This window comes from Salmo salar, chromosome ssa07 (assembly GCF_905237065.1).
Source record: "Salmo salar chromosome ssa07, Ssal_v3.1, whole genome shotgun sequence".
Taxonomy (NCBI): domain Eukaryota; kingdom Metazoa; phylum Chordata; class Actinopteri; order Salmoniformes; family Salmonidae; genus Salmo; species Salmo salar.
In genome coordinates this window covers 55,216,608-55,241,876 of record NC_059448.1, presented here as the reverse complement: position 1 = coordinate 55,241,876, position 25,269 = coordinate 55,216,608, and the positions used below count along the sequence as shown (strand labels likewise).

General features: G+C 42.7%; 2 protein-coding genes across 2 annotated transcripts; one reads left to right on the top strand and one right to left on the bottom strand.

Annotated features, from left to right (window-relative positions):
• Positions 1-15,285: 15,285 nt before the first annotated feature.
• Positions 15,286-19,510, top strand: LOC106609773 (peptidase, mitochondrial processing subunit beta). Its single transcript, XM_014208782.2, has 13 exons — positions 15,286-15,413; positions 15,781-15,918; positions 16,012-16,098; positions 16,203-16,332; positions 16,486-16,684; positions 17,100-17,179; positions 17,399-17,511; positions 17,862-18,005; positions 18,091-18,251; positions 18,455-18,540; positions 18,709-18,797; positions 18,913-18,988; positions 19,295-19,510. Exons 1-13 carry the CDS (start codon positions 15,312-15,314, stop codon positions 19,357-19,359), a joined length of 1,470 nt encoding a protein of 489 aa, XP_014064257.1. The 5' UTR covers positions 15,286-15,311; the 3' UTR covers positions 19,360-19,510.
• On the bottom strand, positions 19,447-25,181 carry LOC106597165 (dnaJ homolog subfamily C member 2). Its single transcript, XM_045722296.1, has 16 exons — positions 24,969-25,181; positions 24,160-24,350; positions 23,654-23,729; positions 23,419-23,517; positions 22,727-22,949; positions 22,443-22,508; positions 21,990-22,081; positions 21,744-21,865; positions 21,490-21,639; positions 21,267-21,355; positions 21,104-21,173; positions 20,824-21,005; positions 20,411-20,511; positions 20,212-20,322; positions 19,849-20,003; positions 19,447-19,594 (listed from the first exon to the last, which is right to left on the bottom strand). The coding sequence occupies exons 1-16, from the start codon at positions 25,024-25,026 to the stop codon at positions 19,526-19,528; spliced, it is 1,854 nt and encodes a 617-aa protein (XP_045578252.1). The 5' UTR covers positions 25,027-25,181; the 3' UTR covers positions 19,447-19,525.
• Positions 25,182-25,269: the final 88 nt, after the last annotated feature.

Sequence of the window (25,269 nt, the reverse complement as noted above, 5' to 3'; positions counted from 1 at the left end):
AATGTCATCTAATGTCAACACTCATTACAACCACAAACGAATGATTGAGCATGATAAAGTCAAAACCTCTCCATCACAGTTGTCAACTCCAGTGTCCTCCTCCCAGAGTGCAAAGAACCTGGGCGTGACCCTGGACAACACCCTGTTGTTTTCTGCAAAACATCAAAGCAGTGACTCGCTCCTGCAGGTTAATGCTCTACAACATCCGTAGAGTAGAACCCTACCTCACAAGAAGCGGCGAAGGTCCTCATCAAGGCACTTACATTTGAAGTCAAAAGTTTACATACACTTACAGTGAGGGAAAAAAGTATTTGATCTCCTGCTGATTTTGTATGTTTGCCCACTGACAAAGAAATGATCAGTCTATAATTTTAATAGTAGGTTTATTTGAACAGTGAGAGACAGAATAACAACAACAAAATCCAGAAAAATGTATGTCAAAAATGTTTTAAATTGATTTGCATTTTAATGAGGGAAATAAGTATTTGACCCCCTCTCAATCAGAAAGATTTCTGGCTCCCAGGTGTCTTTTATACAGGTAACGAGCTGAGAATAGGAGCACACTCTTAAAGGGAGTGCTCCTAATCTCAGCTTGTTACCTGTATAAAAGACACCTGTCCACAGAAGCAATCAATCAATCAGATTCCAAACTCTCCACCATGGCCAAGACCAAAGAGCTCTCCAAGGATGTCAGGGACAAGATTGTAGACCTACACAAGGCTGGAATGGGCTACAGGACCATCGCCAAGCAGCTTGGTGAGAAGGTGACAACAGTTGCTGCGATTATTCGCAAATGGAAGAAACACAAAAGAACTGTCAATCTCATGCTCGTCTGAAGTTTGCCAATGAACATCTGAATGATTCAGAGGACAACTGTGTGAAAATGTTGTCGTCAGATGAGACCGAAATGGATCTCTTTGGCATCAACTCAACTCGCCGTGTATAGAGGAGGAGGAATGCTGCCTATGACCCCAAGAACACCATCCCCACCGTCAAACATGGAGGTGGAAACATAATGCTTTGGGGGTGTTTTTCTGCTAAGGGGACAGGACAACTTCACCGCATCAAAGGGACGATGGACGGGTCCATGTACCGTCAAATCTTGGGTGAGAACCTCCTTCCCTCAGCCAGGGCATTGAAAATGGGTCGTGGATGGGTATTCCAGCATGACAATGACCCAAAACACACGGCCAAGGCAACAAAGGAGTGGCTCAAGAAGAAGCACATTAAGGTCCTGGAGTGGCCTAGCCAGTCTCCAGACCTTAATCCCATAGAAAATCTGTGGAGGGAGCTGAAGGTTCGAGTTGCCAAACGTCAGCCTCGAAACCTTAATGACTTGGAGAAGATCTGCAAAGAGGAGTGGGACAAAATCCCTCCTGAGATGTGTGCAAACCTGGTGGCCAACTACAAGAAACATCTGACCTCTGTGATTGCCAACAAGGGTTTTGCCACCAAGTACTAAGTCATGTTTTGCAGAGGGGTCAAATATTTATTTCCCTCATTAAAATGCAAATCATTTTATAACATTTTTCACATGCGTTTTTCTGGATTTTTTTGTTGTTATTCTGTCTCTCACTGTTCAAATAAACCTACCATTAAAATTATAGACTGATCATTACTTTGTCAGTGGGCAAATGAGCAAAATCAGCAGGGGATCAAATACTTTTTTCCCTCACTGTACGTTGGCGTCATTAAGGTGTACCTGTGGATGTATTTCAATGCCTACCTTCAAACTCAGTGCCACTTTGCTTGACATCATCATCCAAAGAAATCAGCCACGACCTCAGAAAAAAATTGGAGACCTCCACAAGTCTGGTTCATCCTTGCGAGCAATTTCCAAACGCCTGAAGGTACCACGTTCATCTGTACAAACAATAGTACGCAAGTATAAACACAATGGGACAACGCAGCCGTCATTCCGCTCAGGAAGGAGACACGTTCTGTCTCCATGAGATGAACGTACTTTGGTGCGAAAAGTGCAAATCAATCCCAGAACAACAGCAAAGGACCTTGTGAAGGTGCTGGAGGAAACAGGTACAAAAGTATCTATATCCACAGTAAAACAAGTCCTATAACGACATAACCTGAAAGGCCGCTCAGCAAGGAAGAAGCCACTGCTCCAAAACCGGCATAAAAAAGCCAGACTACAGTTTGCACATTGTCACGCCCTGACCTGAGAGAGACGGTTTGTTTCTCTATGTGGTTAGGTTAGGGTGTGGGGTGGGCATTCTATGGTGTCTATTTCTTTGTGTTGAGCCGAGTATGGTTCCTAATCAGAGGCACCTGTCTATCGTTGTCTCTGATTAGGAATCATACTTAGGCAGCCTTTCCCAACCTGTAGTTGTGGGATCTTATTTTTGTACTGCTCGTTATAGCCTGCAAGACGCGACGGTCGTTTGTTTATTCTTTTGTTGAAGTGTTCTGAGTTAAAATAAATTCAAGATGAACACGTACCACGCTGCACCTTGGTCTACTCCTTTTGACGATCGTTACACACATGCGGACAAAGATCGTACCTTTTGGAGACATGTCCTCTGGTCTGATGAAACAAAAATAGAATTGTTTGGCCAAATGGCCATCGTTATGTTTGGAGGAAAAAGGGGGAGGCTTGCAAGCTGAAGAATATCATCCCAACTGTGAAGCAAGCATCATGTTGTGGGGGTGCTTTGCTGCGGGAGGGACTGGTGCACTTCACAAAATAGATGGCATCATGAGGTAGGAAAATTATGTGGATATATTGAACTAACATCTAAAGACATCAGTCAGGAAGTTAACGCTTGGTCACAAATGGGTCTTCCAAATGGACAATGACCCCAAGCATACTTCCAAAGTTGTGGCAAAATGGCTTAAGGACAACAAAGTCAAGGTATTGGAGTGGCCATCACAAAGCCCTGACCTCAGTCCTATAGAAAATGTGTGGGCAGAACTGAAAAAGCGTGTGCAAGCAAGGAGGCCTACAAACCTGATTCAGTTACACCAGCTCTGTCAGGAGGAATGGGCCAAAATTCACCCAACTTATTGTGGGAAGCTTGTGGAAGGCTACCCAATATAAACCATTTAAAGGCAATGCTACCAAATACTAACTGAGTGTTTGTAAACTTCTGACCCACTGGGAATGTGATGAAAGAAATAAAAGCTGAAATAAATCATTCTCTCTACTATTATTGACATTTCACATTCTTAAAATAAAGTGGTGATCCTACCTGACCTAAAACAGAGAATTTTTCCTAGGATTAAATGTCAGGAATTGTGAAAAACTGAGTTTAAATATATTTGGCTAAGGTGTATGCAAACTTCCGACTTCAACTGTATCTTCTGTCTAGACTACTGCAACTCTCTGTAGGCTGGGCTCCCTGCTTGTGCTATCAATTTATCCAGAATGCTGCTGCCCATCTGTTGTTCAACCTTCTGAAGTTCTCCCATGTCACCCCGCTCCTTTGCACACTCCACTGGCTTCCAGTCGAAGCTCACATCATTTCCAAGACCCTGGTGTTTGCCTACGGAGCAACAAGGGGAACTGCACCTCCTTACCTTCAGGCTATGCTCAAACCCTACATCCCAACACGAGCACTTTGTTCCACCGCCTCTGGTCTCTTGGCCCTCCCACCCCTGCTCCCACTCAGCCATGTCAAAGCTCTTCTCTGTCCTGGCACCCCAATGGTGGAACAAGCTACCCCCAGCGGAGTCCCTGCCCATCTTTCGAAAATGTCTGAAACGCTACCTCTATCTTAAATAACGTAAGTACTTAGTTGAGGGGAAATGAACATGCTATAACTGATGTGTTGTCTCACCTAGCTATTTTAAGACGAATGCATTAATTATAAATAGCTGTAAATGTAATTTTTCCTTCAATTACTCTGTCCCTCTGTTGGCTTAGTATTTTTCCACAATCCTCCTACTCATTCAAATTTAGTGTATGCCTAAGGACACACTGCGTTCAGCCTGATGACAATATGGCCAAATGGGAATATATGTCACCTATAATTTGGGATAGGACCTCATGAGAGATGCCAATATCCCTCAGAGCCTCGGGAAGCCTGTGATGTCAGTATTGAGAGACCTATGGGCAAAAACTAATGTATATCTGGGTAGGACTGATAAGAAAATACAGGAAACCCCATGCAAGCGAAGCCAACCTTAAAATAGCAGGCTATTTAATGAAAATGGGGCCAGACTGTGATTTATTTTTCTAAAAACTAGCAAGGAATCATTTCAACATGGTTCATGTGATGTGATTAAGTGTTCTCATTCCTGTTGGCCATCTTCCCTGACTTATTCCTGTTGGGCATCTTCCCCGTAATTATTTTATCAGAACCCTAGACTGCCCATACTTAAGCACAGGGTTTATCAGGACCCTAGACTGCCCATACCTAAGCACAGGGTTTATCAGGACCCTAGACTGCCCATACCTAAGCACAGGGTTTATCAGGACCCTAGACTGCCCATACCTAAGCACAGGGTTTATCAGGACCCTAGACTGCCCATACCTAAGCACAGGGTTTATCAGGACCCTAGACTGCCCATACTTAAGCACAGGGTTTATCAGGACCCTAGACTGCCCATACATAAGCACAGGGTTTATCAGGACCCTAGACTGCCCATACCTAAGCACAGGGTTTATCAGGACCCTAGACTGCCCATACCTAAGCACAGGGTTTATCAGGACCCTAGACTGCCCATACCTAAGCACAGGGTTTATCAGGACCCTAGACTGCCCATACCTAAGCACAGGGTTTATCAGGACCCTAGACTGCCCATACCTAAGCACAGGGTTTATCAGGACCCTAGACTGCCCATACTTAAGCATAGGGTTTCTCAGGGTTGTAAAATTCCAGTAACTTTCCCAAAATCCCCAGGTTTTCCAAAAACTCCCCTTTGACTTTTAGAATAAAAAAAATAAAAATAAAAATATATATATATTTATATATTAAAAATGTTTTTTTATTTATTTATTAAGCAAAGCAATACCATAACATTTTTACATGGTCCATATTGGTCAATGGCAGACATGCTTAAAGATGACAGCATCTATGCACTCACCACAAATGCCTTGTTTGCTAAATTCGCCGTATGACAGACTGCTCTCTGTCATGGCCATGGGAAGATGTTTTGGGGTGCTGCAATTTTGTGTCGAAATTGCAGCATCTTCAGCATCACTACTTCCCGTGGCTATGCTCTCTGTTACCCTGACCCTAACCATAGCTTCATCTCCACACACTGGCCCAACCCTTAACCTCAACCACAACCCTAACCCTAGCTTCATGTCCACACTCCGGCTCAACCCTAACCCCACAACCACAATCCTAACCCTACTGTACCTTCATTTCCACACTCCGGCTCAACCCTAACCCTAGCCTCAACCACAACCACAACCTTAAAACCTGTTTGGGCGCATGAACCGCTAGCGGGACACCTACGACAACATCCGGTGAAATTGCATAGCACAAAATTCAAAATACAAACATCGTAATATTAAACATTCATGAAAATACAAGCATCATAGATCATTTAAAAGCTTAACTTCTTGTTAATCCAACCGCGTTGTCAGATTTCAAAAATACTTTATGGTGAAAGCATACCATGCAATTACCTGAGGACAGTGCCCCACATCAAAATACTTTTTCAACCAGCACAGGCATCACAAAATCACAAATATCGATTAAATAAATCACTTACCTTTGAAGATCGTCCTCTGTTTGCAATCCCATGGGTCCCAGCTACACAATGAATGGTCGTTTTGTTCGATAAAGTCCTTATTTATATCCAAAAAAGTCAGTTTAGTTGGCGCCAATGATCTCAGTAATCCACTTGTTCAACATGCATACAAACGAATCCAAAAGGTTACCGGTAAAGTTCGTCAAAACAAGTCAAACAATATTTCTAATTAATCCTCAGGTACTCTAATATCTAAATAAACAATATCATTTAAGACGGAGAATAGTATGTTCAATAGGGAAGATAAATAATGAAGAGCGTGCACCTCATTCATGTGCCAACAAGACTACTTTTCTAATGAGAGACACCTTGGGAAAAACTATAACTACTAGCTCATTTTAAAAAAACAAGCCTGTAACCCTTTCTAAAGGCTGTTGACAGCTAGTGGAAGCCATAGGACCCAGATTGCAGTTCCTATCTATTTGTATATGCCATAAACTAGCATTGAAATGGCCTGTGACCTCAAAAAAAAGAAATTACGGATGGATTGTCCTCGGGTTGTCGCTTGCCATATCAGTTCTGTTACACTCACAGACATTATTTTAACAGTTTTAGAAACTTCAGAGGGTTTTCTATCAAATGCTACCAATTATATGCATATCCAAGCTTCTGGGCCTGAGTAACAGACAGTTTACTTTGGGCACGTCAGTCATCCGAAATTCCGAACAATAACCATTATGCCAAAGAAGTTAACCCTAACCTAACCTTACCTCAAACCCCACCTACCTCAAACCCCACCACCCCGCTCCCTCTACTTCTAACCCAAGTGATGCTGGAGGTTCTAATCACAGGATGGACCATGCATCACAAAGGACAAAGGACTGTATGATCACCTCAAAACATTCACATCATATGCAATACAACACTGTCTCCTGTTCTAGCCTACAAGTCTTTCAACTCCAGCCTATTTGAGCTCATGAAAATAAGGCACAGCATGTTGTATCCAAGCAACAAGATTGTTGCCAGGTGACAGACACAGAGGTCCTGAGACCAGAGTCATCCTGAGACTAAGACAAGACAGAATTTCTCTCACCTCAAAACTTCCTCAGTATCATCCATATACCAATGTTGATTGGAAATAGCCTATAAAAATAACTCAGGATTGCTATTCTACTACACTCACATATGAATTCAAAAGTACATTTTCAAGTCATTATATTAAGATACAGTATCATTATAGCAAAAGCATGGAAGTGTTCATAGGTGCAGAAAAACAGATCAAATGTATTTTACCTATATTTGTCTAATTGCTGCAGTTATGGAAGCAGAGGCGGCTCATTATAAGAGAAACATCCCTCAGCAAATATGGACACAGCCATTACTGGTGGGAATATCAAACGTTGCCGTCTGACTGAAAGCAGCCACTTTCATGGGTGAGCCATGTACCAAGATAATGATCATTTCCAAGACGATACAGTGTTGACAAATGCCTTTTATTCTAGCCTGAAGCAGCTGAACTCAACACAAGACTTAAAATACCTTAATTAGATACAATCTTTTAGCAGGGAATGTTACTTTACAAAGAATCATCCTTTCAGTTTTGCTTTAGTAAAACACCCATTTGAGAGGCAAACAGTACATGAAATGGTGGTTTCACTGTTTGATTTATCTGTATGTAGTGGATAAAATCTCAAAACTGTAACAAGGATCTGTGTTGTCCTGAATTTAATGCCTTGCATATCCTGACTCTGCCCATTTATAGTTAATACATTTTTTTGGTGGTATTTTCATCAACTGATGTCCCTGTTTTGAAATGTAGCCTATTATTGTTATCCAATAAAAAATAAATTGAGAAAAAGTAGACTAACCTGGGTTATTGCGGATCTGATTGAATCCTAGTCTTATGTCCCCCTTGTAGTTCAAGGTAGGCTAAAGTGTGGCCCGCTTTTTCTTCGGTAGAACTAGTCTAATTCAATACTGTTGTTGCTGTTTATTGCTGTAAATCAGAAAATGGGACACATTTGACACACAACTTTGTCCTTTATGTCCATAGTATTACAATTGTCGCATTATTCAACATATCTCCTGTTGGTCAGAAGGGGTTAATATACACGCTCAACACAACCTCATGAAGCAATATACACTGCTCAAAAAAATAAAGGGAACACTTAAACAACACAATGTAACTCCAAGTCAATCACACTTCTGTGAAATCAAACTGTCCACTTAGGAAGCAACACTGATTGACAATAAATTTCACATGCTGTTGTGCAAATGGAATAGACAACAGGTGGAAATTATAGGCAATTAGCAAGACACCCCCAATAAAGGAGTGGTTCTGCAGGTGGTAAGTACAGACCACTTCTCAGTTTCTATGCTTCCTGGCTGATGTTTTGGTCAATTTTGAATGCTGGCAGTGCTTTCACTCTAGTGGTAGCATGAGACGGAGTCTACAACCCACACAAGTGGCTCAGGTAGTGCAGCTCATCCAGGATGGCACATCAATGCCAGCTGTGGCAAGAAGGTTTGCTGTGTCTGTCAGCGTAGTGTCCAGAGCATGGAGGCGCTACCAGGAGACAGGCCAGTACATCAGGAGACGTGGAGGAGGCCGTAGGAGGGCAACAACCCAGCAGCAGGACCGCTACCTCCGCCTTTGTGCAAGGAGGAGCAGGAGAAGCACTGCCAGAGCCCCGCAAAATGACCTCCAGCAGGCCACAAATGTGCATGTGTCTGCTCAAACGGTCAGAAACAGACTCCATGAGGGTGGTATGAGGGCCCCGACGTCCGCAGGTGGGGGTTGTGCTTACAGCCCAACACCGTGCAGGACGTTTGGCATTTGCCAGAGAACACCAAGATTGGCAAATTCGCCACTGGCGCCCTGTGCTCTTCACAGATGAAAGCAGGTTCACACTGAGCACGTGACAGACGTGACAGAGTCTGGAGACGCCGTGGAGAACGTTCTGCTGCCTGCAACATCCTCCAGCATGACCGGTTTGGCAGTGGGTCAGTTATGGTGTGGGGTGGCATTTCTTTGGGGGGCCACACAGCCCTCCATGTGCTCGCCAGAGGTAGCCTGACTGCCATTAGGTACCGAGATGAGATCCTCAGACCCCTTGTGAGACCATTTACTGGTGCGGTTGGCCCTGGGTTCCTCCTAATGCAAGACAATGCTAGACCTCATGTGGCTGGAGTGTGTCAGCAGTTCCTGCAAGAGGAAGGCATTGATGCTATGGACTGGCCCGCCCGTTCCCCAGACCTGAATCCAATTGAGCACATCTGGGACATCATGTCTCACTCCATCCACCAACGCCACGTTGCACCACAGACTGTCCAGGAGTTGGTGGATGCTTTAGTCCAGGTCTGGGAGGAGATCCCTCAGGAGACCATCCGCCACCTCATCAGGAGCATGCCCAGGCGTTGTAGGGAGGTCATACAGGCACGTGGAGGCCACACACACTACTGAGCCTCATTTTGACTTGTTTTAAGGACATTACATCAAAGTTGGATCAGCCTGTAGTGTGGTTTTCCACTTTAATTTTGAGTGTGACTCCAAATCCAGACCTCCATGGGTTGATAAATTGGATTTCCATTGATTATTTGTGTGATTTTGTTGTCAGCACATTCAACTATGTAAAGAAAAAAGTATTTAATAAGATTATTTATATCATTCAGATCTAGGATGTGTTGTTTAAGTGTTCCCTTTATTTTTTTGAGCAGTATATAAGACACAAACAACTCCATCGTGCTATTACAAATCTGCAAAGGTGCTGGAGTTTGATCAGGCTGCCACCTACTGGACATCAGTAGTAAGTTCAGGATACGCCACAGAAAGGCACTTGGCACGAGCCTGCTCTAAATTCTAGACATAAATGTTTAGAATATGTGCGCTTTTACGCGGGGGTTTGGGTTTCCCAGCTGTTGCATTAGCTTAAAAGTGTGGGCAAATAAACTTTTTTTTTAGGGGTTCATAGCAGCAGGAAGCCTAGCAGTTAAGGGTATTGGGCCAGTAACCAAAAGGTTGCTGGTTCAAATCCCTGAGCCAACTAGGTGAAAAGTATGTCAATGTCCCCTTGAGCAAGGTACTTAAACCTAGCTGGTCCTATATATTTTATATATATATATATTTTTTACCTTTATTTAACTAGGCAATGAGTACAAATTCTTAGTTACAATGACAGCCTAGAAACAGTGGGTTAACTGCACCTTGTCAGCTCAGGGATTTGATCCACCAACCTTTTGGTTACTGGCCCAATGCGCTAACCACTAGGCTATCTGCCGCCCTGCACTAGATCCCTGGAGAAGAGCACCTGCTAAATGAGATTTTTTTTTACCTGGAAGCCTATTGTTATTCTCTAAATTGTGTTATTGTTGACATGGCCAAAAAACTTAAGCATAGATTGGTAACCTTTCTTCTAATTTGGCACACAAAAACTAAAGGCCATGACTACGTTGTTCAAAAAAGAATGGCACCCTTATAAGCAGTCTCACTTAAACCCTCATATCCATCGCCCCGTTTGACTAGATACTTAGAAACTTGGAATGTTGGCGTCTTTCCTCACGCTGAACAAATTCGCCTCAAGGGCCCATAAGGTTCGTCAGGATAGATTTTCCTCCATGTTGGAATGTTGGGAAAATCTTTGGGGGAAAAAAACATTCTCATGACCCATAAGTACAAATAACACCAAATGTGGCATGTAGGCCCATGGTACACCTTGACTTAGTTTAAGCTAAGGGATTGGTTAAGAGATGGCTGAGTTATTGATAAATCAGGAAATCAGATTGTGTCCATTTAAATCCACTACACAATGACCTATCAACATGAAATCTTTAAGGGTCATCAAAGACATTAACACGATGTACAGCTGAAGTCAGAGGTTTACATACACCTTAGCCAAATACATTTCAATTCAGTTTCACAATTCCTGACATTTAATCCTAGTAAACATTCCCTGTCTCAGGTCAGTTAGGATCACCGCTTTATTTTAAGAATGTGAAATGTCAGAATAATAGTAGATAGAACGATTTATTTCAGCTTTTATTGCTTTCATCACATTCTCAGTGGGTCAGAAGTTTACATTCACTCAGTTAGTATTTGGTAGCATTGCCTTTAATTTGTTTAACTTAGGTCAAGCATTTCAGGTAGCCTTCCACAAGCTTCCCACAATAAGTTGGGTGAATTTTGGCCCATTCCTCCTGACAGAGCTGGTGTAACTGAGTCAGGTTTGTAGACCTCCTTGCTTGCACACGCTTTTTGACATTACAAGCACCCCCACAACATGATGCTGGCACCTCCATGCTTGAGATGGTGTTCTTCAGCTTGCAAGCCTCCCCCTTTTTCCTCCAAACATAACGATGGTCATTACGGCCAAACAGTTCTATTTTTGTTTTATCAGACCAGAGGACATTTTGCCCAAAAGTACAATTTTTGTCACCATGTGCAGTTGCAAACCGTAGTCTGGCTTTTTTTAATGGCGGTTTTGGAGCAGTGGCTTCTTCCTTGCTGAGCGGCCTTTCAGGTTATGTCGCACCAAAGTACGCTCATCTCATGGAGACAGAACGTGTCTCCTTCCTGAGCGGGATGATGGCTGCGTGGTCCCCATGGTGTTTATACTTGCGTACTATTGTTTGTACAGATGAACGTGGTACCTTCAGGCGTTTGGAAATTGCTCCCAAAGATGAAACAGTTTTTTTTCTGAGGTCTTGACTGATTTCTTTAGATTTTCCCATGATGTCAAGCAAAGTGGCACTGAGTTTGAAGGTAGGCCTTGAAATACATCCACAGGTACACATCCAATTGACTCAAATGATGTCAATTAGCCTATCAGAAGCTTCTAAAGCCATGACATCATTTTCTGGATTTTTCCAAGCTGTTTAAAGGCACAGGCAACTTAGTGTATGTAAACTTCTGACCCACTGGAATTGTGATACAGTGAATTATAAGTGAAATAATCTGTCTGTAAACAATTGTTGGAAAAATTACTTGTGTCATGCACAAAGTAGATGTCCTAACCGACTTGCCAAAACTATAGTTTGTCAACAAGAAATTTGTGGAGTGGTTGAAAAACTAGTTTTAATGACTCCAACCTAAGTGTATGTAAACTTCCGACTTCAACTGTACATATTGTACCATATATGCTAATGCTTAAAATACTTTATAAAATCTTCTCATGAACCATAAATCAGATTGACTTCAGATTTTGTATATATATATTCTAATGAATTGCCTTAACTAATGGTGTAAGGACTTAACTGTAGTGTATTTCAGTTTGCACATTACAATCAATACAATTCCTAAACCTTACCAAATTCACACCATAACACAAGTAACTACTTGATGAACACGCTCAAAGGGATGCACAAGGAGTCAATAGCAAAGCAGTTAAAAGAACAATTAGAAAACCACAAATCATATTCAAACCATATTTGATACGAATTTAACAAAATAAGATCACTGCAATATACCAATAGACTAACGCTGAAATATTTTACAAATCTTAACCCCAGCATAGGTACACTATATATAAACTCAATACATTAAGTAATGACTTTAAGAATGATTACCTGCATTCAAAGATAACCAAGCTACAGCACTAGACTAAACTTCACTTGCATCATCCTTGTGGTATTGAGAGATAAACATGGTCATTATTTAACTAAAACAGAGAAAGCAACACCTCGTGGAACAACTCCTCTCCCCTAATTGACCTAGATAGTTTGTGTTTATGTATTGATATGTAGGCTACATGTGCCTTTTTAAAAACTATATGCAGTTTTGTCCTTGAGCTGTTCTTGTCTATTGATGTTCTCTATTATGTCATTCTGTATTATGTTTCATGTTTTGTGTGGACCCCAGGAAGAGTAGCTGCTGCTTTTGCAACAGCTAATGGGGATCCTAATAAAATACCAAATTGATCAAATCAAATTAAATTGTATTTGTCAAATGTGCCGAATACAACAGCTGTACAGTGAAATGTTTACTTACAAGCCCTTAAGCAACAATGCAGTTTTAAGAAAATACCTAATGAAAGTAATAGATAACAAATAATTAAAGAGCAGCAGTAAATAACAATAGCGGGGCTATATACAGGGTACCGGTACAGAGTCAATGTGCGGGGGCACCGGTGTTGAGGTAATTGAGGTTATATGTATATGTAGGTAGAGTTATTAAAGTGACTATGTATAGATAATAACAGAGAGTTGCAGCAGTGTAGAAGGGTGGGGGGTGATGCAAATAGTCTGGGTGGCCATTTGATTAGATGTTCAGGAGTCTTATGTTTAGAAGCCTCTTGGACCCAGACTTGACGCTCCGGTACCACTTGCTGTGTGGTAGCAGAGAGAACAGTCTATGACTAGGGTGGCTGGAGTCTTTGACAATTTTAAGGGCCTTCCTCTGACATCGCCTGGTGTAGAGGGCCTGGATGGCAGAAAGCTTAGCCAGGTGATGTACTGGGCCGTACTCACTACCTTCTGTAGTGCCTTGCAGTCAGAGGCTGAGCAGTTGCCATACCAGGCGGTGATGCAACCCGTCAGGAAGCTCTCGATGGTGCAGCTGTAAAACCTTTTGAGGATCTGAGGACCCATGCCAAATCTTTTCAGTCTCCTGAGGGGGAATAGGTTTTGTCGTGCCCGCTTCACGACTGTCTTGGTGTGCTTGGACCATGTTAGTTTGTTGGTAATGTGGACACCAAGGAACTTAAAGCTCTCAACCTGCTCCACTACAGCCCTGTCGATGAGAATGGGGGCGTGCTCAGTCCTCCTTTTCATGTAGTCCACAATCATCTCCTTTGTCTTGATCATGTTGAGGGAGAGGTTGTTGTCCTTTCACCACACGGTCAGGTCTCTGACCTCCTCCCTATACGCTGTCTCATTGTTGTCGGTGATCAGGCCTACCACTGTTCTGTCATCGGCAAACATAATGATGGTGTTGGAGTCATGCCTGGCCGTGCAGTCATGAGTGAACAGGGAGTACAGGAGGGGACTGAGCACGCACCCCTGAGGGGCCCCCGTGTTGAGGATCAGCGTGGCAGATGTGTTGTTACCTACCCTTACCACCTGGGGGGCGGCCAGTCAGGAAGTCCAGGATCCAGTTGCAGAGGGAGATGTTTAGTCCCAGGGTCCTTAGCTTAGTGATGAGCTTTGAGGGCACTATGGTGTTGAACGCTGAGCTGTAGTCAATGAATAGCATTCTCACATAGGTGTTCCTTCTGTCCATGTGTGAAAGGGCAGTGTGGAGTGCAATAAAGATTGCATCATCTGTGGATCTGTTGGGGCGGTATGCAAATTGGAGTGGGTCTAGGAGTGGGTTTCTGGGATAATGGTGTTGATGTGAGCCATGACCAGCCTTTCAAAGCATTTCATGACTACAGACATGAGTGCTATGGGTCGGTTGTCATTTAGGCAGGTTATCTTAGTGTTCTTGGACACAGGGACTATAGTGGTCTGCTTGAAACATGTTGGTATTACAGACTAAGACAGGGAGAGGTTGAAAATGTCAGTGAAGACACTTGCCAGTTGGTAAGTGCATGCTTGGAGTACACATCCTGGTAATCCGTCTGGCCCTGCGGCCTTGTGAATGTTGATCTGTTTAAAGGTCTTACCCACATCGGCTGTGGAGAGTGTGATCATACAGTCGCCCGGAAAAGCTGGTTCTCTCATGCATGTTTCAGTGTTACTTGCCTCAAAGCAAGCATAGAAGTTATTTAGCTCGTCTGGTAGGCTTGTGTCACTGGGCAGCTCTCAGCTGTGCTTCCCTTTGTAGTCTGTAATAGTTTGCAAGCCCTGCCACATCCAACGTGCGTCGGAGCCAGTGTAGTACAATTCAGTCTTAGTCCTGTATTGACGCTTTGCCTGTTTGATGGAGGGCATAGCGAGATTTCTTATAAGCTTCCGGGTTAGAGTCCCACTCTGTAATCCATGGCTTCTGGTTGGGTATGTACGCACAGTCACTGTGGGGACGACGTCATCGATGCACTTATTGATGAAGCCAGTGACTGATGTGTACTCCTCAATGCCATCGTAAGAATCCTTGAACATATTCCAGTCTGTGCTAGCAAAACAGTCCTGTAGTTTAGCATCTGCTTCATCTGACCACTTTTTTCATAGACTGAGTCACTGGTGCTTCATTCTTTAATTGATTGCACATAAAGGAAGATTTCTACATGATAGAGTGCTTGCTTTGTTATCTAACTGATAGTGTGTCCTGACTGTCATCCTGTGAACCCCGTTCATTGCTGCTTACAGCTATATTATTTGAAATTATTTTTTATGAATCAATTTCAAGCACACAGGAAATAGACAGACTAAATAAACAAAGAGTATATGAAAAATGTTGAACATAACTACAAGGGGAGAGAATAGTAAAACATGATAATAAAGTACATTCAAACCAAAAACTTTGAAAAAGTTACATACATTCACGGTCTTCACAGCTTTTTTATTACTAGAGGAGGACATGGTTTTCAAGTATTGTACAATTTCATTCTTAAAGATGATAAACAATTGTTTTCTATTTATACATTTACAATTATAGCTACATTTGTAAATGTATATTTATGAAAATGACATTTTACTAATCATAATGACATGGCAAATGCTGGTGGGCTGTGTTATATGCGCATTACAGCAGCTCACTAAATAATCGCACTTGCGCAATAGCCATGTCACAAATAATCAACATGGCGACGTCCTTACAGCGCCTTACATCAGCTGGGAGATATATTGTAAAACGGAATTTATTGAAGACTAATGTCTTAACCAGGGTAAGTCTCGATATCAAGAAGGGCGACAATTTTAGCCAGTAAACCTTTGGTAGAATTATCAATAACAGATACTTAGCTAACTATAGAAGCTAAATAAGAGGGATATCCAGGCAGCATTGCCTGTGTTCTGCAGGTCCTGAAGCTTGGATGAAGTAGAATAATTCCTTCTAGTGATAATTGACTCTGCGTGTGAAATGATCATACAACTTACTTCAAACCAGTAGCATTACCTAGATATTTTCTTTTCACAGTCTAGACTAGAATAAACTGTAATGCCCAACCAAGTAAAACTTGCAAATGCTATCAACGTTCTCCGTAGCTAGCTAATACCGGTAGTCGCTAATAGTACTCACCCTTCTCATTGCAGTCCATAGTTGGATCACACAGACTATTGGCTACACAGGCCGCCAACCAAGTGATGTTAAATGTCCCTGAAACCAAGGTTACCACCTTAGAAAATGGACTACGTGTTGCATCTGAGGATTCCGGTCTTTCGACTTGCACAGTGAGTAACAGAGACCCTCCCACTGTTTAAGTACAATCTGTCTACTAAAGAGTAGTGTGCTGAAGTCGGATGTGATCAATTGGTGCCTTGCAGGTTGGTCTCTGGATAGACGCAGGGAGTCGTTATGAGAATGAGAGGAACAATGGCACTGCTCATTTCTTGGAACACATGGCCTTCAAGGTTAGATGACAAGTGCTACATCTACTGCAAATCCCAACCAATGTTCCATTACCAACTTTGATACCGTTTGACATGTCTGTTCATCTGTGTTGTGCGTCTGGCAGGGTACAAGGAAGCGCTCCCAGCTTGACCTGGAGCTGGAGATTGAAAATATGGGGGCCCATCTGAATGCTTACACCTCGAGGGAGCAGACTGTGTATTACGCCAAAGCATTCACAAAGGACCTTCCCAGAGGTATGACCACTGACTGTATAGAGATTTGCTCCACTGTCTTGTCGCTGAACTGTGTGTGGCCACAGATGGATAGTGGACATTTTTCTATAAGAAATGAAGAATCTTCGGTGTGGCGGAAACTGTTTATAATGCTCCCCTTCCCTTGTCCTCCAGCGGTAGAGATCCTGGCAGACATCATCCAGAACAGCACATTGGGGGGAGCAGAGATCGAGCGAGAGCGAGGGGTCATCCTCCGAGAGATGCAGGAAGTAGAGACAAACCTGCAGGAAGTGGTGTTTGATTACCTCCACGCCACAGCTTATCAAGCCACAGCGCTGGGCAGAACCATCCTGGGCCCTACAGAGAATATCAAGTAGGACTCTGGGCCTGGGTTCATTACAGCACAGAATGGGAAATGTTTTGCAACCAAACACAAAAAAATATGCATTCCTTATTAGCCAGGAAGCTTAGTCCCACTCGGATTGTCTGTTTTCTTCCGTTTTGTGCCTAATGAACATAACCCAGCTCACGAGAGAACAATGTTACAGAATGTTAACATAGAAATGTACTGTGCAGAACAGGTATGATTGCCTGTCATACTGAACAGGGCATCCGGTTAACTGTATTCATTACCTTTAAATCTGCAATGTTGTGAATTACTCACTACTGAATAATACACCCCTAGACTTGGTTATTCCTGTCAACTAGTTAACGGTCATCTCAGATCAGTTTGCTTCATAGAAACCACAGGGGATATGCAGTGCCATTTCTGCTGTCTGTGTTTATAGAACAATAAACAGAGGAGACCTTGTTGAATACATCACTACTCACTACAAAGGACCGAGAATAGTGTTGGCTGCTGCTGGAGGTAGGTTTTCTCATCTTAAAGGGACATCTTAAAAATGTTCCAGCACCATCCCAACATTTGAAAATGGCGTGCTTATGTTTTGTAGTAATAAAGATGTGTTTCCAATGACAACCAATTAGTAGGCAATGCCTACGCAATTGGTCAAAATCATACAATGTACAGTCATTGAGAAATAGAATCCATGGAAGATATTTTGTGCTAAAATTGTCTTTTGAACAGGGGTTTCACACAATGAATTGATAGATTTGGCCAAGTACCACTTTGGGAATCTTCCTGCCAGATACAAGGGAGAGGCGCCAACTTTCCCACAATGTGACTTTACTGGAAGTGAGGTGAGATTGAAGGCCCTTAATGTTTATCTCCAACAGAGGCAAAGTGCAAACTTGCTCCCCATGGGCAATTCCATGGTAAGTGACTCAGATTTCACTTTAAAATGTATATCAAAGAAATGTTTACAAAAACACATTTACTTGAACAGTGCAGATGCAAAGTTTGGTAAGTGTTTTTGTAAAATGTTCAAAGTAGTCCTTGTGCATAAAGTTGTATGGTTTGTTTAACTTTCCAATATTGTTTTTTGTTTGATGTGAAATGAGTCACTTACTGTGGAATTTCCCCTTGTGTATTGGCCAATTTGATTACATTGTTAGCATATTGGACAATTGATTTCATTGTTGTTGGTTAGATCCGAGTTCGTGATGACAAGATGCCCCTGGCACACATTGCCATTGCTGTGGAAGCAGTGGGCTGGTCGCACCCCGATACCATTCCCCTTATGGTGGCAAACACACTCATCGGCAACTGGGACCGCTCCTTTGGTGGGGGTGTGGTAAGTTCTCATTCATGTTCCCAGGCACCGGGACTCCTTCCAGGTCGATTCCTCCTCTTACCATCTGTGTATTGACCTTTGCCAGAATCTCTCCAGCAAGCTGGCGCAGATGGCGTGCCAGGGCAACCTGTGCCACAGCTTCCAGTCTTTCAACACCTGTTACACCGACACAGGCCTGTGGGGACTCTACATGGTGTGTGAGCCTGGCACCATCAACGAGATGATGCACTTCGCCCAGCTGGAATGGTGAGCACTGACTGAGCCCAGCTGTCACCTGAGTGGGCAGTCAAACCAAGCTGGCCTGGTTATGCTGGAACAGGGCTGAAAAGGACAATGTGAAAAAAAATCTGGCCCAGCATAGTTTGGGTAGTGTGAAAGGGGGTTGCCGCTCAGTTCACACTGACTTCTGTCCAGTAAATTTGACTGACGTTTACTTTTGTTTACCTCAGGATGTCACTCTGCACTAGCGTTACTGAGAGCGAAGTTGCAAGAGCCAAGAACCTCCTCAAGACAAACATGCTTTTGCATCTTGACGGTAAGGCCACGTGATCAGGGATTGAATTAACAATGGACTTTCGATATCTGCGGGCACATTGATATTTCAATTCTTATGGAGGTATTTAGCCAGCCCCCCTTTAATTCAAACCCTGCCAATGATCATAATAAATTCCCTTGTGTAAAATCAAATGGACCTTTTTTCTAGGATCCACCCCCATCTGTGAGGACATCGGCAGACAGATGCTTTGTTACAGCCGTAGGATCCCTCTGCATGAACTGGAGGCCAGAATCGATGTGAGTAAATGAATATTTCACGCCAAACGTCAGCTGTGATTAACATAGCAGAGACACTTGGACTGTATTGGGAAATTGCAGTGTCTTTATTTGAAATATTTTATGTCCCTCGAAGGCCATAGATGCAAAGACCATCAAGGACGTGTGTACAAAATACATCTATGACAAATCACCTGCCATCGCAGCAGTCGGTACGTTGTGATTTCTATTCTTATTGACATCGAGAACAGATTCTAATTCATTCTGTGTACTGGCATTTCCCCCCCTTCCTAATTTTAAGGTCATTAGGGGTCGTCAAACAAAGTTATGCAATTTCAGCTACAAATATACACTTAATTTGTTGCCAAAACAATACATACAATATTGCACTCAGTCAAGACCTTACCTAGTCTGCTGTGCTGCTAGGTCAGAACAGTGGAATTGAACTGTTGAAGGTTGACTACTTACAAAAGTGGTGTGGTATAAAGAGCATTCAGTACATTTCCCTCTTGTTTCAGGACCAATTGAGCAGCTCCCAGACTACAACCGAATTCGCAGTGGGATGTACTGGATGAGAACCTGAGAATTGGCGCTCTCTTTAGATACTTAGAGTTAATAACAGCGAGCAGCCAACTGTACAGTATATAAACATCAACTTTTACAAACAGAGTAAGTTGTGGTTTCTTTTAATTTTATTATAAAATAAAGACCAACACAATAACGTTAAGAACATAGGGCTGCTTGTCTTGTCATTTTTTGCTTTTACTGCCAACTTGTTCCTGGGCGGCCTTCTTGGCTTTGACCATCTCCACCAGTTCCTGTAGAGGAGAGAACTAGCTTTAGGCAGGCATTCAATCTGATCAGCGGTAGATCCCTTTTAAAGGTCACTTCCCATTGAGTCGACGCGTTTACTGTGAATTCAGGCTCCGCAAACATGGGAACATTGCTTTTTAAAAGGTGGACTAAACGCGATCAGATTGTATCCCAGCCTTAGAATGCTGCCATCTAAATTGTACATACAAACAGGGATTGAAACCACACACAGAAGGATCAATGATAAGGCCCAGCTTACCTTATATCTCTTCATACAGTCCTTCTTGGTACGTCCAGGCACAGCTGCAGCGATCTTCTCCCACCTCTCTGGGGTGCTGACGGGGTAAGTCTTCAAGGCCTGCTCTAGCAGCTTCTGCTCCTCAGTGGTCCAGGATGCAGTGTTGGCTTCAGCACCTGAAGCAGTGAGAATTAAAGAGGACAGTGAATGGCTAAGACTAGGAAACATCCAGAAAGAACCCGTAGTCACTACTACACCCCCCCATATTGCTTAATCAGATCCTCAAGTGTAGAAAGTATGAGGTCAGTGACAAGGTACTTTCAGTCATAGGTATAAATCCAATGGGCTTTTGTGCAAGCAAAAATGAACTAAATGACCACTCACCATCAAATCTCTCAGAGGGCACTGCATTGTCCACTGTCTGGGGCACGGCTGCATGCTCTTTGTTAAACTTCTCAAAGGCCTTCTTGTTAATCTCATCTTTCTGCCCGGGTTCTGAAAAAGTGGCACTAAAGTCTCAAAAGTGTTTTGCAGAGAATCACACTGACAGACTCCAACAACTGGTGACATGACAGTTGCTCACCAAGCTTTTGTAAGTTCTTGGCTTTGTTGATGACATCTTTGGCTGTCCTTTTGATGCCACTGGTGGAGTGCAAGTTCATGTAGTTGGCAATGACTTCCCATCTACAGGATAGAAACAACAAAAGACGAATCACTTAAAGTAAAAGCATGAAATCTACACCAGCAGTGGAATGTTCAGCTTCATGAACAGAACACAGCCAAGTTCATTAGGCAAAAATGTCATGAATATTGAACTTGTACCATTGTTCAAATGAAAAAGTGTCTGTTTCCCATGAGCAGTGTCAATACAGAAATGTCATGAATAGAGTGGATTCCTTTTTCTACATGCGAGAGGAAAGTTTGTTATATGTATTTTTAGCCTTGTTTGTTCTACTTCAACATTGTGCCCTGTTGAACGCAGCCCTGGGAGGGTACCTGGCATTGGTTCCAGCAGGGAACAGGTTGACTGCTTTGATGAGCAGCGGGAGCTCTTCTTCATTCCAGCCTTTTCCTCCGCCCCCGCCTCCTCCGCTGGCCTGTACGGCAGTGCGGACAGCTTGCCTGGCCTGCACCTCCGCATCCTTCTCCTTTTGCAGCTGGGCATTCACCTCCTGCACCTGTACATACACACAAAAAACAATGTCAGTGGTACAGATGGAAGCTGTGTACCACATTTACACCCAGTCATCATGCCAATGTGTTGTGGTCTCTCTACCTGCTTCTCCACCGCTACCTTGCCCTCCTCCTTTGAACCCGATGCCAATCCTTCATTCAGGGATTGCAGACTGGAGATAGAAAGTGATTCCCACTGTATTGAGTTCAACTCCAGATTTGAATAAAGTATTACCAATAAGGCAATTTCAATTAATATCCTTTACCTCACAAGCTCCAAACGGTCACAAAGTTTCTCCACATCTTCCATCATTTTCACACTATCAGATTCATTGTCACCAAAGTAATTCCAGTTCTTCAGGGGAAAACAAAAGAGGACAGACAAATACTAAGATGAGTTGGGTACCTTAAACAGCATTACAATCTTGCCCACTAATCAGCAAATGTTAATTCATTCCCTGGAGAGAGGCCATCCCATTCAGGCAGCACCTTGCAAGTTGTCCTCAGTTTCTGCCTCTCTTTCTTGATGGCCTTCTTTTGGATCTCCTTCTCCTTCTTGGCCTGCTGGGCAACCAGTTTGGCCTCCTCTTCCTCCTTCTCTTTGACCAGCCGTGCAGCATCCAGCTCTGCCTGCCGAGCCTGATACCAACAGTCAGAAACGCATTGAAGTCTATGCAGAAACAATCTGGACACAAGGGAGGCAAGATTAAAACAAAATGGATGTTCTAATGTGCTGGACTGACCCGCTCCTTCTCCTCCTGCTCTTTCCTCTTGGCGTCTGCTTTGGCCTTCTTCTCATTCTCCTTTCTGGCCTTCTCATCATCTTTGAATTTCTTTATCCTGGGATCAAGGCTGTAGGCCGTGTCTTTCAACAGAAACGCACCCAAACAGTGTCATTCCATGAACCCATCTGCCAGGTATTTCAGTTTGGAGTTAGTCATTTTCTATTGTTCATGTAAGAACAGGTATACATGTCTAGTGGGCCTTACCAACAAGTGTCCGTAGTCTATTCATCTCTTCCTTCTTCCTGGTGGCTCTGGCTGCACGATTCTGCTTTTCAATCCATCTCCTCTCATCACGACTGAATTCAACAGATGAAAGCACACAAATCAGACACTACTGAGAATGGAAGACACAGGCAGCCTAGCGGTTAGAGCTCTGGGCCAGTAACCGAAAGGTCCCTGGTTCGAATCCCTGAGCTGACTATGTGAGAAAAAAAAAAATGTATTTAACTTTTTTTTTATTAAATAGGTTGATGTGCACTTGAGCAAGGCACTTAACCCTAATTTGCCCCAGGGGGGCACCGTACTATGGCTAACCCTGTAAAGCAACACATTCTACTGTACCTGGTGACAATAAAACATCTACAATACATAAATATAACACAGTGCATTCCACATGGATTGTTTTGATATTACCCACCATATTCTGATATTACTTACCATTCTGCCTTGTCCTTTTCCTCTTCATCCAAATAAGAAAACTCTCTCCATGAGTCAAAGTTGTACCTTGATTGAGATTATGAATGGGAAACAAATTCACAATTCAAATAAATGAACAAGAAATAGCAAATCATTGTGAGAAGTTACTATACACCTCATGTCTAAAAGTTCCAAATTCTGAATTTGTTTGGCTGAAAGGATGGATGAGAAGGGCAGTAGTTCAAAGTTAAAAGGCATTTTCCGCACAATGGCCAATGCTGATGGCCAGTGACGGTCTTACTTACCAAACAGAATAAAAATTATCCACATCCTCAAAAGAGGAATCCATAGTGCCAAGTTTGGGCACGTGTTTTTTGGAAGACCACCGGGCATTTCTCTCAAAAACGGGAGCATACGCCTCAAAGAAGTTATCTTTGCCTTCGCCCTTTGAGGGCACAGCGTTGTCAAAGGTAGGATCTACACTGTCAAATGCTCTTCGCTTCACAGGATCTGACAGAATTTCTATAGCTGGTATGAGATAAAAACAAAATATTATTGTTAATAGGAGCTGAAACAGAATGTTTAGCCTCATATGATAATAGATAACATCTACTTTATTAGTCCACCAGATAGACATCTGTCTTCTGCTTTTATCCAACACCACCCCTCCCGATATACACACAAACACACATTTGGTTACAGCAGAGGGCAGCTGCAGTGCCCAATGAGCAGTTAGGGGGTTACGTTTGTTGCTCAAGGGAACATTGGCAGTAGGTGGCACCTAAAATATTGATGCCAGCAACCCTCTGGTAAAACAATACTATATTTCATACTATAATCATTGTATTTGTATACAGAGGGCGTACTGTGAGGTATAACACCTATATAAGACAATTATCCAAAGGGACTTCCTTTTTTAGGATGTGCATGTGATCCCTGCGAGATTTGAACAAACCATGACCGTGGCATTGCTGACAACGTTTTTCAATGTCCTTACCTTTAGTTATGCAGGTGAAGTAGTCACCGTCTCCTTCTACAATCTGCTCTCCCGCAGCTTTCCTTTTGTCAGGGTGATGCTTCAACACCATTGCCTTGTCTGTTGAAAAACAGACTTAATATACTGCAGTAAAACAATCTGCTATTCTAATGAACTCTTGGAAGTAATGCCAGAGAAACCTTATGGTCAACAAATATGTGGTTCAGAAGACAACAGCACAAATGGAAATACTCACGGGCAGCTTTGATTTGTTTCTGTGTCGCCTTGTACCTCATATGAGCCAGTCCAAGGACAGCATAGTGATCTTGATTCTGAAAAGAGAAATGCCAAGGGGGAAGACATCCTTTACTACGTACTCCCTAAGGTAGAATTCAATACAGTGTTCCTAACGGTTCTGAAGTGAGGTCCCACTGATATAACGTCTAACTCAGTGGCAGTCGGTGCCGTTTAAGATGAGGGAGGACGATTTCTATTACAGCATATTGGATGAGTGCCATTCATATTCCATTCACCCAGCTCAATATAACGTCAATAGGTTTAGAGTAATGCAGAGTGACACATTTAATACCGCCTTGCACACTTCTTGCATGCATCTAACTGATCTAGGCTGTAATCATTAGTCCAACAGTTGCAAACGAGTGTTTCGATTGGACAAATTCAGGTATGTTCATCCCCGTTTCGTTTGTTTCAGATTAAGAAATGATTTTCAATAGAATCGGCGGAATGAATACACCTGACTACCTTCCAGTCTTTGGGGTCCAGTGTTCTCAGCAAGGGGAAATCCTCCAGCTGCAGCTCTTCATCCTCAGATTCCTCAGACAGCTCTTCCTCTTCCTCAAGCTCCTGGAAGGAGGCCGATACATTCCTGTTCCTCCTCTTCAGAAAGGCCTCGAACCACCGACCAACAGGTTCCACCTCGATCTGCACTGAGGCTGAGAGGAGGGCAACCATTATCCCCCTCCATTATCCCCATCTGGCTGCATTCTCTAAACGGAGAATAACATTCTGCAACCTATCAAACAACTGTTGTATCAAACAACTCACACTTACTCAAACAATTGTATGAGTAAGTGTGAACTAGAACTGTCAAATATCCTTTAATAAGTTGAATGTTGTACTATTTTATTTTTAACAAATGATCACCAAATGTCCACAAATTAACAAAAAAAATGACCATGTTAAGTGTTATAGCTAGCTATGTGGGGCTACAGTATATGAACAAATCTGTGCAGCAGGTGCCTTTATTCAAAACTAAGATTCAGCAACAGCAAACACATGCACAACATCAATGCTGTCTCGCTCCTTAGTAATTTAGCTAGTTAGCTTAACGATTTTCATAGACAGTAACGTTAGCTAGCTAGTAAGCTACAATGATAATATTAACAATATGAATTAAATAACACTCCATACTAGTATGCGATAACTAGCTAACGTTAGTTGTTATCTGATATACCGGTAGTTAACTAGCAGAGTTGCTTGCTAGCTAGCTAGCTGCATGATAGCGAATTGTGTCAGTATCAGCAGTATTTTCACTTTCACTCAATGCTTACCAGAAATGGCATTACAGTAGACGACTGTAACATCCCCTTCTAATGCTTCTATCAGCATACTGGAAAGGTCTGCTATAACATTCAGCTGTGAAATGTATTCAGTTAAATGTTTTCTAAAGTGCTAGTATGTCGCCCGGTTTTTCAGTGCACCACATGGGCCTGCTTTAACAAGTGCCTTACTGGGTAGACCTGGCTTACACTCTTATAATTCCGATATCACACATAGGATACCTTATGTTAAGTTCCTAAATAATAGTTTTATCATTTCACAGACGATCTTCTCACAAACGACTGTTTACAT